This window comes from Pyrgilauda ruficollis, unplaced genomic scaffold (genome assembly GCF_017590135.1).
Source record: "Pyrgilauda ruficollis isolate IOZ18807 unplaced genomic scaffold, ASM1759013v1 scaffold64, whole genome shotgun sequence".
In the NCBI taxonomy this organism is placed as follows: Eukaryota; Metazoa; Chordata; class Aves; order Passeriformes; family Passeridae; genus Pyrgilauda; species Pyrgilauda ruficollis.
Window position 1 is genome coordinate 994,353 of NW_024528155.1, and position 18,733 is coordinate 1,013,085.

An 18,733-nucleotide genomic window follows, 5' to 3' on the forward strand; every position below is an offset into this window, starting at 1 on the left:
AATGATTAACTGTGATTTTGGAGGTTTTTTGGTTTTTTTTTTTTTGGTTTTTTTTTTTTTTTTTTTTTTTTGGAATGGTTAGGTACAGTTAATTTGCATCAAAATCACTTGTTCTTTGTTCATCTAAAGTGAGGTGATTCCTAAGCTTCTGATTTTTTTGGGAAGTTGTATTCTGGTAATTTCCTCTAGTGACACCTTTGGTTTTGTTATTTTTAAATATGATTAAATATTACCTTTTTTTTTCTTAATCTGTTTTGTAGTATTTCTGTCCAAGTTGTTATTAACCCAACAAGGCTGAAAATTAATGATTTCAAGAAAGATTACTTTTTTATTTTGAGGTGTCTTATATTAAGATCAAAGACCAGGTAAAGCAACATAAATTCAATTTGAAAATTTTAGGCTGTAGATAAAATATGCAAAGTCATTAAAAATACATTAAATGTCTCTGGTGCATACATCAGGAAAATTAGAAACTGTAGAACCGTTAATTCTTATACTTTTCTTTCTCTTTGTAATACAGATTTTTGATAAATTATTAATTTAAAACTCTATAATTACTTTTGAACATCATAATAATCTTAAACCCAAGTGATCCAGGGGAGTGTATTTAAATTATAATTCACTTAACCTGTCTCTCCCATTAGAGGGAAAATGTATTCATTTCTACTGGATAAAACCTCTCTTTTTCAGGATATGGTGATACAGATCCAAGTCATCCAGTCAGGTCACTGGCAAAAGCTGTGTTGGCTATACTGGTGAAACAAATAATTTTTTTAAAAGTCCATTGAATATTTTTTGTTGCTGTGCTTTTGCTCTGCTGTAGTTGTCTGTCCTTATGACACAGGTGTGTAAAACTTGACTTTAATGGAAAGCTACATTTCTACATACATATATTTCCAGACATTTATCAGACTTGCTGCATTGACTGTAAGGTTAGCAAAGGCTAAGTCCTTGAAGTTATTTATTAAAAGAATATATTGCTTCTGAATATGTGCAGACTTCTGAAATAGTATTTATTCAAGTACTAATAGATTCCTCTTTGAAATCTGTTAGTGCATATATGTCTTTGATAATGAAAAGACACTTCCACAACACGCAGAGTATTGTTAGTCGGAAAGACATTCCTGCCCCACATTATAATGTGGCATCTGATTTTCTTAGAATAAAGAGTACATTTAATTTAAGTAGTAATATGCTGATTTGTTTTGTTTATATTAATTTTGACTGCACATATGCCTCAACACACAGTCTTTACTTTGTCACTGTATTACATTGCATTAGATAAAAAGGTCTTCCCAAACACATGCACCCCACAGTGCTTAGTTACTATATTTTATGGTTTCTTACTACACAGTAGAGCCCTGTGTTTTTTAAGAAGATTCACATGATAGCACCACTTAGATTTTGTGTCCTTCTGTAATTTGAAAAGCAAGAATTTATGCCAGTGAGTCACCAAAGAAATACTGAATATAGCTCCCAAAACTAGATTCCTTTATTTTTTCTATCTGAAAGGTGTAGGCTCTGGCATAAATGTGCACAAACATTGAAAATCCTAAATGTTGTCTTGCCAGGAAGTATGGCCAGTCAAACTGAATGAGGCAGAGAGATCTTTAACCTTAGCGTAAGTTAGATATAACTTGTCTTTCATTTATTTTCCTAAGAACTTTGTAGATGTTTGTCTTTTTTGAGTATTAAAAAAAATGGGTTTAATGGTATTTTATTTAAATTCAGCATTGTGTCTTAGTAGGCACAGCAAAGCCCTTCCCTATGTGGTATGAATGGATTGTGGTAACAGAGGGCAGCTGAAGTGCTGATGTTTGCCAGCACATCCTCTGCCCTTAGCCCCAAGTGTGGTTCACCCAAGAGCTCCAAGAGCAAGTCCCTATTTCAGCTGCATGGGCCAGCAAGTCAGCTGACTCTTTCAGGATAGGTGAGTGCAGGCTTTTTCCCAATGACAATTAAAAAAAAAAAAAACTGACAGGAAAGTTTTTAGCATGGAGATGCATAGGTATAGATTCATGAAGTATTACAGTATTCTTAACAAGTGACTTGGCAGTCTTCATAATTTTCTGGACATCAGTCAGCTTCAGACCTATGACAGAGATGGCCCTTACAGCACCATCCTGGACTTCCTGTCAAATCAATCTACCACTCAAGAGACTGGCCCCCACTGGGATTCTCATCTGTGGATTGAAAACTTCAGTCCTTCTCAGCAGGAAACTCCTGGTAAATATGTAATGCTTTCACATCCACAGATGTGTCTGCTGCAAAAGGAGGCTTGCTTTAGAAATGCAGTGAATGCAACATCTTAATGATTATCCAATCTGTTTCTTCGCACCAAGTAAAATAAACTGAGCAATTGCACCACTTGGGCATTCTCACGTTGTCATTCAGCTGGGAGGATAAATTTTTACTGGAAACTGTCACAGTCAGCAAAGCAGAAAATCATTAAAACAAAAGCAAGTTCTCAGGTGAAAAATGCTTTACTGTAGAAGGTGCAGTTGCAAACAAGTAGCAAGTACAGTGTTCTCAGTTTACCTATCATCAGAGTACAGTTGGGGAAATTTGGGACAAATCAGCAGGCCTCTCTGGAAGGATTTTATGTAATTTACAGGTGATGGATAAAGATGAGAGTGACCTGGATTGCCTGGATTCCATTGAGGAAAAAACTAAAGCCAAATGGAAGATGAAATTTCCAGGGCTAGGACTCTTTGTCTAGGATCAGACTTCTCTTCTTCTGTGAGATATTACCAAGAAAGATACTGCCTCCCATTTTATTCCTGTTTTAAAAGTTGTAGTTTAAAAATGAGAGCAAATACAAAATATACTTAGAAACCTTGCATATCTTTAAACTTTTATTCTGTGGTAGATGAAGTTCAGGATATCTAATTACTCAGAAAAGAGCTTGAGAGGTGTTTTACTAATAGTTTATAAACACTGGCAGTAAGTTAGGCATCTAGTTGAAAATTCTTAGCTCTGTCTGTGATAAAATTACATAGGGATTTTATAATAAAGCAGGTAAGTCAGTGTACCCCTGATTTGTTTCATAAACTTAATAATAAGTTTAAGCCACACTTAACTAGACAATGTCATATTTTACTTATCAGAACAATTTTTTTTATTCTGTTTATTAATTTTAACCAAATTCTTATTCTGGTAGTCCTTTTCATCTTGGTTGTACATCTAGTAAAATGGGGACTTCAGGAGATAGAGGTTTGGGATTTATTTATTTTTTTGTATAGGCAGAGTGCCATTTACTTTGGTGTAGTGGTCCACTAATGTGACTTACAATGGAAATTCTTGTGTATGTATTTAGGTCACAGCTACTGACAAGGGATTTGGATTTATAAACTGCTAGGGGAAGAAGGTATTCTTTTTCTTCATAATCAGTTTGATAATAATCAGTTACAGCACTGCATTTCTGGAAAGCATGCCTTTGTAACTTAAAAAATTTGTCCTCTTAGAATGGATTTAGTTTCTTTTTGGAAGCTGGATAAGCTTTCAGATGAGACATGGCTGATTTATTTCACTACTTTGAAGATATCCCATTTTTGTATATTTTCACAATGGTAATGCTTACCCGTAAGTCTAAGACTACTTTTGTTCTGAATGATTAAAATACTGAACTTCTGAAGACTTAGCAGAGCAAATTGGTTATGACAGGAAGATATAGAGGATTAAATTTTAGGGAAAGAAAAGCTAAAAAAGTGTTCTGGAATTTTTTCTCTTATACCTTTCTCCCTATAAGCAACCTACAAAAATGACAGAAAGTAGCAAAATGAGACTGAACGCTCTGGAAAAATGTAAGAAACTTTGTTAGGAAATAGTCTCAAACACTGGTGTAAGAGTAAAGATTATGGTTATGTTTTAAAAGCTGGAAGTGTATTAAGTGGGTAGCAAACTATACCTGAGATTTCACCAGAAATATGACTTTTGGTAGGAGTGTTCTGTTTCTATTTCTATATACCTTTATTCCATTACTTTTTTTTGTAGAAGTTTCAGCATTTTATGATGAAAATCATCTTTTCATATGGAAGGTCTTAAAACTTGCACAGCTAAGAAAATGTCAGAAAATAATGATGAGAAGTAATGGATTTTATGATAAAGGTAAACAAAAAATACTAGTCAAAATAAAATTGAAATTATGTCTTTTTAGTAGTCTGAGGACTCTTAAATTGCTTCCACAGGCCGCTGGCAGCCTGGGTTTTTTTTCTGAGTAATCTAAAACTGCCTGAGACAGCATAGCTGGGAATACATTTTGTATGAAAAATCTTGCATTTCTGAGATGTGTTGAAGCCTCATTTGACAGTAAGTTTTTTTGGTTTTGCTGTCTTCCAGAGGCTATTTAATAAATTACATTTCCATGCCTTTTAGGTTAGAACCTCTATCTTACTCAGTATCACTTGGATAAAGTGTCATCTAAGCAGCCATAATCAATCTAAGTATGAAATCCTATTTTCACATACCATTTACATTTGACATACTTCTCTTCAATATAGTCTTGTCTTTCTGTGTAAGACAGTTATGGTTTATTAAAAAAAAAATCTACTAACATTGCTGTTCTGAGTTTCTGTAAGTACTGAGGTGAGCTTGCTGCCTCCAGTACTCTGTTCAGAGATGATTGCCTGCTCCACAACCACCCCTTCCTGTGCCCCAGTGCTCACTTCCCCCAGTTTAGGCCAGTCTTTGCCCACCCATAGTTACTTTTTCCACAGATTTGGTGTTTCAGTGTAACTCTGTATGCAGTGTTGGCTTCATTTAATATTATTAGTTCAGTTACCTTAGTACCTTCCAGGATGTCCACCCCTGAAGTCTGCCCCGTATTCCACCTTTCCATGGAGCTTGTCTGGTTTTTGTGTAACTCTGCCCTGATGATCTGTACAGCCATTCTGCAGCTTCTTGCATTGTTCTGTCACATCCAGCTTTCTTATGTCCAGTAGTTTTTCACACCCTGTTTATTCATCTTAGTCTCAGGCCAAGGCCTGATCATCTGCAGCTAGGATCCAACTGGCTGACAAGTCAGTTCTCCTGACATTGCTCCACTGCGCACTGGAGCAGCTGCCTGAGCAGTGAATGACTGGAGGAGCATCAGTCCCCACACTGTTGCAAAAATTGAGTCAGGCTGGTCCTGCTGCTGCCACGCCTTTGCCACCTCTTCCCAGTGTCATCTTGACATTTTTTTCTTTTCTTACCTGTTTGTAATTTCACCTCTTTGTCCCCTGCTGGCAAGTGCTGTAAGGACTAGGTGCCAGCTGCTGAGGGTATGGGGCAAGCAGCAGGAGTCAGGGCAGGAGTGTAGGTGCCCCAAGCCTGTGGTGTCAGCAGTGGGGGTCTCAGCTCCAGGCACAGGGGCAGTAACAGCATATGCACTGTCAGGGAGGACAGGCAGCGTGTGTCCTATGTGCATCTGCGGGTGAGACTGGAGCGAGTCATGCTGGGGTGAGTGAGGCTCTTGGCGCATCTGGACTGGGCTGCTGGTCACAGCCTGTGTGCCCGTGCTACTGCTGACGGGACAGGCAGACTGTCTAATACTCACGGGCTTTGACCCCACGTGTGTGTCTCTTTGGCATGTACAGTTCAGTAGCAGACCTCAATTTTGAGTAGCAGTGTGTGGGAGTGGGACTTTTTACAAGGCCATGTAGTGATAGGACATAGGGTAATAGCTTTAAACTGAGATAGATTTGGGTTAGATATTAAGAAGAAATTCCTTTTTGTCAGGGTGGTGAGGTGCTGGCACATGTTACCAAAGCTGTGGATACCCCATCCCTGGGAATGTTCAAGGCCAGGTTGAATGGGGCCCTGAGCAACCTTGTACCCCTGCCCATGGTGGGCATTGGAACTAGAGGATCTTTATGGCCTCTTCTAACCATTTTGTCTTCTGTGGTTCGTGATCTGGGAAGGGATATCAGGTGGCCAGAGGGCCCTTGCTGGTGCCTGTAAGGTGAGTGTGTGCATCTACCTTCTGGTGACTCGCTGCCAGCCAGCAAGTGGGAGGCCCATGGCGGGGCACAAGAGCTATGGCCCAGGCCAAGGGGTATTAGATGGACAGAAGCATAAGCTGTGCTGCTACTGAGGGACCCACAAGTCCTCATGCATTTGTGCATTTTGAGGTGGTGGGAGGTGGCATGCTCTCGATAGTGAACTTCAGTCCTGATGAGAAAAGAAGGGAGAGGTCTTGGCTGGCTTTACTGAAGTTCGTGTGAGTCCTGAGAGTGCTACATCCTGAGAAGCTGAGCTTCTCTACTGGTTGAACATGTCAATAAGAAAGCAACTGCTACATATATGGACCTGGGCCAGACACCTGTGAATCTCTGGACACATTGGGCTGGGCTGCAGCGTCAGGGCAGGAGGGGGCCTCAAAGATGGGCCTCAAAGATGCTGGAGGGGGCATCCATTTATAACATCCCTTAGCATAATTGGAAAGAAGGCTCCATAATAGATATTCAGTACTAAGATTTTCCTTGTGAGTCACGTGCATCTCAAAGTTGAGAAAACTGTATAAGAATAGCACTATTTCTTTTTCTGTTTTATTATATGTTGCTGACCATTAATAGAGACAGAATAAACATGTATTTACTACAGTAACTTGACTAATGTGACTACATTTACAAAACCAAGGTTCTGTGGAAGAATGTATAAGTCAAAAATGCTTAGTTTGCCTTAAGTCTAGGAGAAGTGAAGGAGATAATTTATAAAGTTGGGGATTTAAGCCTGAATGGAAGGTTCTTGGCCTCATTTTGTATCCTAGGCATTTCAGTGTGGCTTTAATGACTTCACATTCCAAAGTGTAATTCATTCTTCAGTATTATTCATGATTCTGCAATGTCCTGGGAATTCTGCAATATTGTCATATCAAAATTAAACTTCTGACGTTCTCATGGAGGGATCGCTGAAGTTTGTCTGCCTCTGCCCTGAACTCTGTTGCATCATTTAAATCTTAAGGAGACAGGAAATAGGCAGTTTTCTTTGGGATGAAGATCATAGGAATTATCTTTTTTTGTGTTTTTGTTCTTTTTTCATAAACCAACAGCTTGATTTAATAAAAAATATTGGGTTAGAGAGCTTCACTCGTAACTCCTAACCTATGTGACAGTAAGCATGTCACTTAACCAACGTGTCCTACTTTCACCATCTGTGAAACGCTTTGGGAAGTCATGGAAAACTGAATCATAGGTCTTTTCCATCTCTATTAGGTCATCCAATTGTTCATCTGCCAGTAGAAGATTGTTTCCTACATCCACCAGTGTTTTTCCAGTGTGGATCCTGTCCCCTAAGTGATTGGGCTTCCACTAGTACCTTTGGGAGATGATTTTGCAGAGTTCTAGATCTTATTGTCAGGAAGTTCTTCTGACATTCACAAAAAGAGATTTTTTTTCGTTGTTGTTGTTAATTTAACTGAGTTCTGTTACTTTTTTTCCTGTTAGTAGATAATTGTTTACACTTTTAAGTCATATGAAACTCTTAATAAATAAATACATAAATTGCAAGTGTCTGTAAAGTATCTTATCTATACAAAGAAGAAACACATAAGGTTTTGAGATGCAAGGTATGACCTTTTATAAGAAGGTAAGCTACTTGGTTCTTCCTGAAATTATGTCTAAGGAAGTTTACAGACTGCTTCAAGAATTCTTAAACAGGGAAAGAAAGAAATTAAAAATACAATATAGTTGTTGAACATGAAAGCTATCAGAAGAACTAAGTTACTTTGTAGAGAATTTTAACTTTTCAAAATGTGGTGACGTTATTTGGATCTGGCATAAGAATAGTTAGAAGTTAGACTGCTTTTGAAATGGCTATCTGGGAAACTAACTGGTATGCAACATGACTTTTTGTTGCACTGTTCTAGGAGGAAAATAATGTTCAATTAATTCATTTGGTGAGGTTAATAGAGCATTTTGTAATACAACCTACATAAAGCATGTATCTTAAAATAGCAAGAAATCTGTTGTGGGAGCATGCTTTGTAAAATATGCAGCTTTTAACAAAATCCACTGTCCAGAATTTTCATTCCTCTATTTCAGCTGCCAGTGCAAATGCTTAAGTCCACAAATGCAAGCTGCATGTTCAGTCAATCTCTTTAGAAAAAAAACCATAGTATTTTTTTCATCTCAGCTTCATTTTCATTGTCTTTAACTTACATATTCATGTATGTTGATAAGACGTAACTTCATCAGAAGATAAGTCGGGAATTCAAGGCGTTCCGAAATTTATTTGTAGTACAACAATATGGACAATTAAAATATTTCTGTGAATGAAACCACCCATTCTACATACTTAGCTGTTGAAACACCCCTATTGCCTTCAGCACTAGTATATGCAGTCAGATTAAGTATAAGGTAGTGTTTTGAAAAGGTCAGTCAGTATAAATGTAGTGTTTACATACACACTAAAAAATTTGCCATATAATGAGCTGATTTTCTTCCTTTAAGAGATGAGGGAGGTGCCATGATTAGACTGTTTATAAGGAAGGTAAGACTTCATATAGTCTGATCATAAGAAGAATAAATTTATCTTTCATCTACAGGAAATAAAACCAGATGAAGTTACCAGACTTGCTCTTAGGACAGAAGTTAATTTTGAAAGTGTCTGCAAAAAGGTAAGACTTGCTGGTTTTTGTTTTCCTTCCTCTGCTTCTGTGAGTGTGAAAAGGTGCATGCGTGGGTGCAAGAACATGGATTTGGCACAATGTGTCTGTTTGTTGTGTTGTATCTTCATTGTACATCCTCCTTTTCTGAGGAGGTTTGTCCTCTGGGATATATCTACAGGAAAATGAATAGCTATCTGGTATGAATTGTCATTAGTCAGGTGGGTTAGTCCATAGTAATTAGAACAGAATACCAGGAAGCATAGTAGTGATTTCTTAGTCTTTATAAATAGATTTGTTTTGTTTATATAGTATATATACATTATATAGTAGAAATTCAATTAGCATATATTCATTTTCAATTAGTATAAATAATCTAAGTAAGCTTTCAGCAACAGTTGGAAAAAGGCTCTCAATACTTTTAAATGCAGAGAGAAGTTTCCATGTGTAAACAAAACAGGACAAACATTAGCTTGAAATGAAGGTGGAATTCTTACACTCCTGTGCCTCATTCGTTTCAGTGTAATGTTTCTCTTGAAGTCTGCTGATGGTCCAGTATCAAATGTTAACAGTCTAACTAGTGATGTCGTAAGGGATTAAATGAAGACATGGAAGTGTGAAGACACTCATTGAAATAAGCAGCTGAGGCTGAGAGCAGTCCTATTTCAAAGAGCATGTTACATTTTTGATGCGAGAAGGCAATTCTGAGTTTAAAAATGTCAATGCATTAGGTTTTATGGTTTTTTCACTTTATCCTTAATTTCTGTGGTTGGTCCACTGAGGAAGGCTGAAACTTGAAATGTTTGTTGTGCACAGGCTAAGTTTTAATGTAGAATTGGGTCATTTACTCATTTAATGGCATCATTAGTTTGTAATGTAACTCTGCTGTTGCATATTACAGTTGTGTGATGTAGTTGAGTTATTAGCATAGTGTGCAGCAAGTTTTTCAATGTTTTATGTCAGCAAAATCAAGTTAATAGGAAAATATCATAGGAATTTGGTATTTCTGGAGAAGGGTTTGGGTAGAAGCATCCTAACTGCTTTTCCTTCTCTTAATGATAGAAGAGAGTAAGGAAAAGGTCACAGATACACTGACATGAAGCTAAAAAGCATTCTTCTTTTAAATTTATTTAACCAGGATTTTCCAGTGTGAAGATGAGGCAGTCAGAAAGTGGTTACTGTGATATTAGAAATGGGGCAGACATGAATATTTTGAATGTGTGAGGACACTTGGAGAGGGATTTCGTTCTTGAAGAGGGATGCTAAATTCAGTGACATTTTGTCACTTAACCATAGGAGATTCTTCTGCCAAGACTTCAAATTCATCAGGCTTATGCTGATTTCATAAAGTGAAGGAGCACAAAAATGAAATTATTGATGCTATTTTTTAAAGGAGTCTGTAGGTTCACAGTTGAAACTTTATTTTTTAAGGTGGCAATTTTATTGAAAATAATGCTGAAGGAATTTAATTAATCTTACTTTCACCCCATTATTTTTTATATATTCATAGTCATGACTGATATGAAAATATGCTTCTCATATTTAAAGTCTTAAAATAGGCTTTAATTCAGCTTTAATTCTTCAAAATGTATAATGCATGGAGTTGTTTCAGGGTTTTGATCTGTTATTGATTCTGTTACTTTCTGCTGGTGGCCCTGTTTTTCTGGGGAATGTAAGTCTGTTAGTCTCACAGTTTTTAGTGGATGGAACTTACATTTCAAATCAAGCTGATGGATAGATGCTGATACTTTCTTAAATCCGTAGAAGGCTTTACCTCACTGCAGTAGAAGAATATGTACAATATATATCATAACTTTACTGGTTGCTTTTGGTTGACTATAACATATCCCCAACTAAAGAAGGCATCCCTTCTGTGCTTAAACAGAAGTTATTTCTCCAGTATTTTATTTCTGATTCTCCCACTTAGTCATTAAACATACAATTTTAAAAAAATTTGATTTTCTATCCTTAGCAATATTCTGTAGTCTCATGAAATACTGACTACACTGTTTACCTTTTCATTAACTTGAGTTTCAAAATATTTGAAGGAAAACATCCTGTGGCTGTTTTCATTTTCAGGATAGGTTTGTTTTCATTGACAAAAGGCAGTCTGCTTTTAATTCACTGTGGAATGCTGAATATTAGTTTTGCATAGTGGTCATGCAGTCAGGATACTTTTTTAATTGCTTCTGCTCACTGAGCTTTTATATTCCATTGCTGTTTCCCAACCTTTTTCAGAATAAGTTAAGAATACTTTTCTGTTTAAAAAGAGTTTGGATATATTTCCATCAAGTACAATGAAATTGTGCTAAGTGTTTATCAGGTAGCAGTTCACTGGGAGTTCCTGTGATTTAGATTTCAATATGGCTGTATTGATAATAAGCAGATAGATTTATCAAGTTGCAAGGGGTGTTGGCAAGAGTCACCAGCCCCATGGCACAAGACTTTTTATAAAAGTGTTACAAGAAGCAGCTGGTGAACAATTCTTTGTGTATGTCTGCTGAAGTATTTTTAATCTATTTGAATATTGCTGCAGCTAGCGCTATTGTTACCAACAGGGGATAAATCGTATTGTAAAAATTGTAATAAATGTGATCATGCAGCTTTGACTAGGCTTTATATTGTTGGTTCTGTTTACTGCTGTTGAAGAACAGAACCTGTATTTTGTAGGTTTTCTACAAGTCCTTGTGCACTTTTTGTACCAAATTGTGCATTGTCTGTCACAAATATATTTGTGGCAGACATTAGTAAAATTAGAAAAACATGTCATAGAGCTCATATTATAAACTCACCTTTGCAGCTGTGATGGCATTTTGAACTGTTGCACACAACATATATTCCTGCATTGTATGTATGAGAAGCTTTGATTCATCAGTGTTATGCTCCAGGACACTGAAGTTACAAATTGGAAGCTAATCCTAATAATGCTGTTCATTACAAGCAGAAAACTGAGCTGAGCACTGGCAAAGTCTTAACTGTTCTCTTCAGCTTGTTGCTAACAGAGATTTTACTGAACAGTAATTCAGATAGGTGAAGATAGGCAGGATAAATAAGTTAATATGAATTAATGTTTTTCCAGTGTTACAAAAGTATGCTTATAGTCTGGGCTGTTTCCTCAGGAAAGGAGGATGTTGGTCCACCTGCAAACACCTTCGTCATAACCACAGTTGGTTTTGTTGCTTTTGCTAACAGATGTTCACTAACTTACTGTAGCATTTCATTTAGCTTTTCTTCCAGTAATTCTTTGGTGTATAGCACATAAGGAAGAAATCCCTGCGTTTTAAACACTTGAGAATGACAGAATTCCAGCATAACGGAACTGTGCTTACAAGCAGTGATATGTCATCTTGCCTTTTGTCAAAATACTTCTTATTTTTTTTCTAAAGAATAAACTCTATGTTCAAAATTCAGCAACTGTCTGATATGGGGAGCAGGGCTGAAACAGAAATTAACTTCTTGTATTTTACTTTGAGTGGAGAATAGAGTACCAATATACATTATGATCAGAGATGGGATTGAGCATGTGCTTCTGACTTGCAGAACAAGCATTCACAGATGATAAATACCACCTATATTTTTTGCTTCCAGATGCAATCTTCATGTAATCTTAGGAGCATAATACTCCCTTCTTTTACACTGATCTTAAATCTGTGGTTCTTGAGAAGAATGCCACCTTTTCCTGTTAAGTCTTGTATTTCCACCCATTGCTCAAATCCTGTTGTGTTTGAATCGCACAGATGCTTGTCTGCAAAGAGGATTCTACACAGAAAATAGAGTGTATTATGATCCTCAGAGCTTTTTGGGGCCACATTCCTCTGAATCTCAAGATTACTGAAAAGCTTGCCACAGTTTCTAAATATTAAAAAAAAAATTGTAAGCCAGAAATAGAAGTCATTAGCAGCTTTTTGTAGAACTTTCTTTTTCTTTCCCCTAATTTAAGGTCTGGCAAGCTTGTTTTGCATTGCTTCATGTACAGGAACCAACTTTGCCTTGTTTGGAATTTAAAAGGAATTCAAAGGCTTTAGAAATAGGATCTCAGGCAGCTCATGAAAAGCCATAGGGACACATGCCAGGATTTAACTGAGCAACTGGGTACACAATATGAGTTTGGTCATTTAAAATCTAAGCTGCCTAATGAGGACAACTCAGCTTAACTTGATTTTGGAGAGTTGACATTAGTGCTGTGTGTCTTCTGGTGCAGATATTTTTAACGGATGCCTAAAGATATATTACACTTAGAAGTTCTGGGGTGAGTGAATTTAGTATCTCTGGCACTTTACCTATAATACGGCTTAAAAGAACTTGGGATGGGGAAACCAACCAAAATACTAACAGTAATATGAAAGGGTTTTCTGTGACTTATTAAACAGGACTTTGACTTATTCACATGTGAGAAGAACATTTCTGTTTCACCTCCAGAACTTCCCCTTGAATTCACTCAATCTCTGGTGTAGGGCTAAGGAAGTCCTTGGGCAAAAAGGGCATAAGAAAAAAAGAGGTTAGAAAGGTGTTTCTGCCCAGGACAGACAGGAAGAAGAATGACAAAGTTATAGGGCTAAATATGTATTAACTTTATTTCTTTCAAAAGTGTGTTTCAATCACATTATCAAAATAGCATTTGTCAGATTTGTGTCTTTTTTAAATTATGCAGGTGATGGCCTGAGATTAGTCTATAAATTCACAGCCTCTCTGTCATAAAAAGAGCAAGGGTGGAGTAGTCACAATACTAGTTTTGTTCTTCTTTTTAGATTTATATTGAAAATGTTTTTCACACCAACAATATGTGAAAGGCAGTTTATGAAAGGCTGCTAGCTTTAAGGCTTTAATTAAGAGTGAGTAATTCATTGAAGCACCAGGTGTCCCAGAATAACTCACTAGATGTATACAAGACATCATTCGTGCTGAAGGAATACATGAGACTAAATATACTTATTTACTAAGGAAATTTCAAATTTAATACTCCTTGTGCTTTTGAACTTTGTGGCAGGATAAGAAAGATATTATTTTGGAATCAAGTAGAATTTTTAATTAAACACATCTATATCTACAGAGCAACTGATGTATCTGTATTTCCTAATTTTGAAAAATAGAAAGGTTTCTCTTTCATCTGATAATCCTAAATGTATGTTTGTGAGCTTTGCTTTCATTTATTTTAAAAATGTACTTCCTAGCTGAAAATATCTAAGCAAACCCCTCTGCATGTACTGTAGATTTAATCTGAGAAAATGTACTAAATCATAAAAAGGGCCCCTGAAAAGGGTCTTCTGCGTTTTAATTGGAGACTTGCTGTTAGCTTCAAAGGCTTTGGATCAGACACAGAATAGTTGCTGTCTTTTGTTTAGTGTTTGGGGGATTTTTTCCACAACGTCCTCTCTTCTCCTCCCCTCAGCCCTCCTGAAGAATTCTATTCATGACACAAGCATACTAATTAGTCTAGATGTTATTATTGATGTAAAACTTCTGTTTCTGTTGTTAGTGCCTTTAGTAGTAGATTTGTATGTAAATGAATTTTTAACATTGCTTATGGAAATATTTTGTTTGCAGTACATAAACCATAGGGACAAGACTATTGTATGAATCAATTTACTTTGTAATACTGATGTGATATTCCATAAGCATTGTATAATATGCTTATCATTAATGCGTTGCAATTTTGTGGTTTGATTTTGGCTATGTAGGGGCAGATGGCTGGTGGTTCTGGGGACCCCATGAAAAACTTGATTCTCCTTTTTACCTAAATTTTGGTTATTACACACTGATGGTTTAATGGCCTACCTGGATTTCTTGGATAATCTCCACCTCCCTCCCTACTCCCTTCCCTATAAGTATTAAGTATTGGAAACATTGTTATCTTACTTCCTTTTGCTCCAGAAGGACTGTATTGCTTTACTAGGTACATGGTTGTATTCTCCAACAAAGTGTTTATGCTGAAAGTAGTCAAATAATAATAGTAAATGTATTTTCCTACATGTTAAAATGTTACCTTCCCATCTTATTTCAGCATGAAACAATAGATACTAATTTGCATATTAGATGCTAGATAGACTTTTCTCTCTGTAGTAGATGCATCTGTCAACTTGTTATATTTTTTGGAAATATGTTGCATTCATTTAATATTACAATTTCCTGCATCACAGACTAAGATAATTGTCTTTGTGCTGGGCATCAGTCTTACAGAGTTTAATTCTTTTTTTTCCTGAGTATTTTTACTCAGTGTGAATGGAAGTTACACTAAATGTATGAAGCCACAGTTTCCTGAGAATTTTCTATGTCAAACACCAGATGTTAGTGTTAAACAGGAATGTCTCTGGTCTTCCGAAGACCACTGATGAAGTGAAGAATTTTGCATTCATTGATGAATATCACATTCAGGTGTAAATACTTTCTCTGTGTGACTGATTGTTCTTTGTTTTCTTTTCCTGAAAGTTCTCTGTGTGACTGATTGTTCTTTGTTTTCTTTTCCTGAAAGTTCGTCGTCTTCCAAATTTGATCACTTGAACTCCAAGCTGTTTAGCATGGCCTTTATATATACCAGGCTGTATTTTAGAGCCTAGAATCCATTACTGTGGCTGCAACTGTAATTTTATATCAGTATAAATGAAGTCTGCCAATTTTTGACAAATCTCTCTCCAGTCTTCTTTCCACCTACTTTGCTTTGCAATTGTCCATGTGTTTGCTAGCCTAGCCAGTATCAGCCTCCCCAGGCTTACAGTGGGGGAGTACTGAGTTGTGCTGGGTTCTGTCCATGTCATTCCCACCTTACCCATCTTCTCCAGTTGCCCCTTCACATTCGAACTATGCTGCCGTACACGCTCCACTATAGTGCCACTGTTTGAGAGCAAGGAGGTAGGCTAGACGAAAGCTAGCACCATCTTCAACATCAGAGTAGCAATTGCAATGAACTCAGTTTAACCACAGCTTTGATTTTGTTCATTCTGGAAGGAGTCTTCTTTTAAGTTCAGTATCGAAATAAGCTGCTAGTAACTTTGGCAGTGTTTCACAGAGATGTTGTTTATCTCTGACACAAAAGGGCTGTCTCCTTTCAGATTTAAATTGCTAGTCCAAGAATCTTTCTACCACTCATTTGCATTCCTGTGAGACTGTATTTCTTAATTTTGTTGACTGGCTGAACAGTTCAAGTTTGCTAAAGCAGAGTCTTGTCCCTAGACTCAGAAGTGGTGTGATTGCCTTTGATTTTAATGTTCTCTTTTCACTTACTTGATGTGCCAGACCAGAATGTGGGCAAACATATCGTAGTTAGTAAAGCTTAGAGAAAGTACGTTCACGTTTTTGTGAGTGAGACTTGGCTTGGATCCCCAGGTAATTCAAACAGAATGAATATGCTTGTGAGGGTGTAATGGATGAAAAGCGGGGTGGGTAGAACAGTGCTGTTAAAGTCAGATACAGCTGTGGCAGTGGTGGTGTGATGCATGATGCTGCATGGCTGTACTTCTTCAGTCACAGAAAGCTTTATTTTGCAGCACTCACAAAAGACAAGCAACTCACAACTTTCATTCCTATTTTAAATTAATGATGTGTCATCGGTATCTGCCTGGATTTGAGCTGTCACAGGAATAATAGAGGAGAATATAAGCTTGAAGAAAATACATGAAAAGTGAGATAAAAAGAGGTTCTCAGGGTATTGTGGTTGATTTGGCAGCCTTTTGGTTTGGTTTGGTTTTTGTTGTTTTGTTGGGTTTTGGGGTTGTTTGTTTTTTTTTTTAATATAGGCCCAGTTACTGATAGCCACAATCTCCTTCTCCAGAATATTGCCCAGACTCATGTACAATGCTTATGAGGCAGAATATCAGTGCCTAGACAAGTGTAGGGTATAAAAATGAGACACTTAGATACTTGTAGTGTGTTTGGGGCCAGGAAAAGCTGAAGGATGACCTGCAGCATTATCCTTATTGCACTGGGCTGTCAGCACTGAGAATTCTAAAGGACATAAAGGAATATTTAAAAGCTCAGGGAAGATTATATGCATGGAGGAACGCCAAACTAACAGTAATATGACACACAGGGAGCATGTGGCTACTTTTGAGGATGTCTCTTACAGGCCAAGGACAGAACAGCTTGATCCAACAGTAATGAGGGTAAATCAGACTGGCTACAGTGACAGTTGATTGACACCTCCAATACTAAGGTATACAGGGAAATAGTGTAAATTATGAATGCTTCAGTATTTACCCTTGCACTGAAAACAGTCATGGCAGGGAACTAGAATTCTATGTATCATCATCACAGATAATATTGATGCCCTTCTTCCTCCAGATCTTCAAGATGCAAATTGCAATTTAATGCAATTTACCATCTTTACAGGGATAATGGGATGTGATGTGCATGCATGAGAGTGGTACTTTTCTGTGAAGCACTTAACTTAGCTTAACAGCTCAAAGGTATTACCAGAAAAAAAAAAAGCACTCCGAGGTGTTTTGAATTGAAGTTCCAACTGTAACAAAAGTTTGATACCAGTTATGTACTACAGGCCCCAGTGAGTTCCTTGTGCATTATTAACTGGAAAAACTATTTCTGTATATTTGCTTTGTCGCGTGACTCAGAATTGCATTGCAAAATAAAAAAATCTGACATTCCTGATATATCTGAAAATGAAAACCAGCTGCTGGTGTCTTACACTCCTTTTATTTTTACAAATGAAACTCTATCAGGTTTTCATTATATATATAATGTAAAAATAAAATACATTATTCTGATTTCTTCCCATCTCTCCTATCCAGGTAAGTTTTTTAAGTGCCTAACTAAGTACTAAGAAAGTGATACTTAGAAAAATCAAAAAAGTAAAACAAAAGTTATTGAATTAAGCAGGCTCTTTCAGCTCATTAGGAACCCCATCAAACTGTTGTTAACACTGGAAAACTAGGAGAAAAAGTGCTAGAGCCACTGTTACCTGAAACTGTAGATGATGTTCCTGAATTATTGGAATTCTGTTTAAAAAAAATTCTTATGTATTGAGATGCCAACGAACATAGCTGCTAAGACCATCCACTTGAAAAGGTTTTATCTTGGTAAAATGACAGCATAATTTTACAGCACATTGCACCTCTCTGGCAATATTGATGGGAAAGACAAAGTATTGGAAACTGGAGGTAACTAGTGACTTAATGGAAATATAACATTGAATTTCTAATGGTGATGGTCTGGTTTTTCTTGGGTTTGGAATTCAAATAACTGCCAAATTATTTGAGTGGTTCAGTGGTTGCACTAGGAAAACAGCATGCCAGAGTTAAGTAATAATAATATGTAATAGCCTAGAAGATGCCCAAGAGCCTCTAAGCCTAAAGGTTCTGTGTGCCATATAGTGAAATATCAGCTATAAAATATGAACACTGATGATTGCCATCCATTTTACATCCATTCTCTGCTGATGTGCTCAAGTAATACCAGGGATTACATGTGTATCTGACATGTGTTTATCTTTAGAGTTGGTCTCGAATGCATTAAGTCAATAGACTTCATGATGGAAAATCTACATTTTGGTGCCAGAGAACTGGCATGTTTATCTCTGATGTTTTAATTGTTTTTCAATGAACGGAACTTGTATTTCCATTGTCTTTTTCAGAAAGAGTCTGAAAGACATATATTTTTTAAAAAATTGTTTTCAATCATACACGCAAATTGCAATGTGGTATGCCAAGAAATGATGTCTTGAGTAGCATATTATAACATGGCCAAACCCTGGTTAGTGTGCGCAGTGCTTGTGAAGTCTGTTAAGTCATCTGTGCCTCCAATTCCCTCTCTCTTAGTTCCTTCAACGGTGCTTTGAACAGAAGTTCATCTCTCCTGAGAGTTTTATGTGAAGACATTAATTTGACAATACTTTAGTTACGTATAGGTGTGTTCCCTGGTGGAAATGCTTGCAGCTGTAAAGGTCTGAGCAAGACAAGATTTGTCCACAGGGATAATTTTTTTTTCCTTTATGTTATAAATTGTCTGAAATGTACCTGATTCAAGTGGCACTTCTTTTTGAAATGTTAGCTAGTTTTAAAGCATTACATCTCTTTTAAATTTGAAGAGCTCAACTACATCTACTTTCTCTGCTATAAACTTAAGTTCATATGTGTTTATACTATGGTGCAGTATCAAGCTGCATCTGAGTAGTTATAGTTTGAGGTTTGAACATCTGTTTTA

The 18,733-nt window shown here is 36.7% G+C and overlaps 1 protein-coding gene across 1 annotated transcript in view; it reads left to right on the top strand.

Annotated features, from left to right (window-relative positions):
* The window catches only part of SRFBP1 (serum response factor binding protein 1), a 66,934-nt gene that overhangs the window by 35,701 nt on the left and 12,500 nt on the right, over nucleotides 1-18,733 (top strand). The window contains exon 4 of the mRNA XM_041484173.1: nucleotides 8,525-8,596. Within this exon, the coding sequence (XP_041340107.1) occupies nucleotides 8,525-8,596 (72 nt within the window). The remainder of the gene's footprint in view (nucleotides 1-8,524; nucleotides 8,597-18,733) is intronic.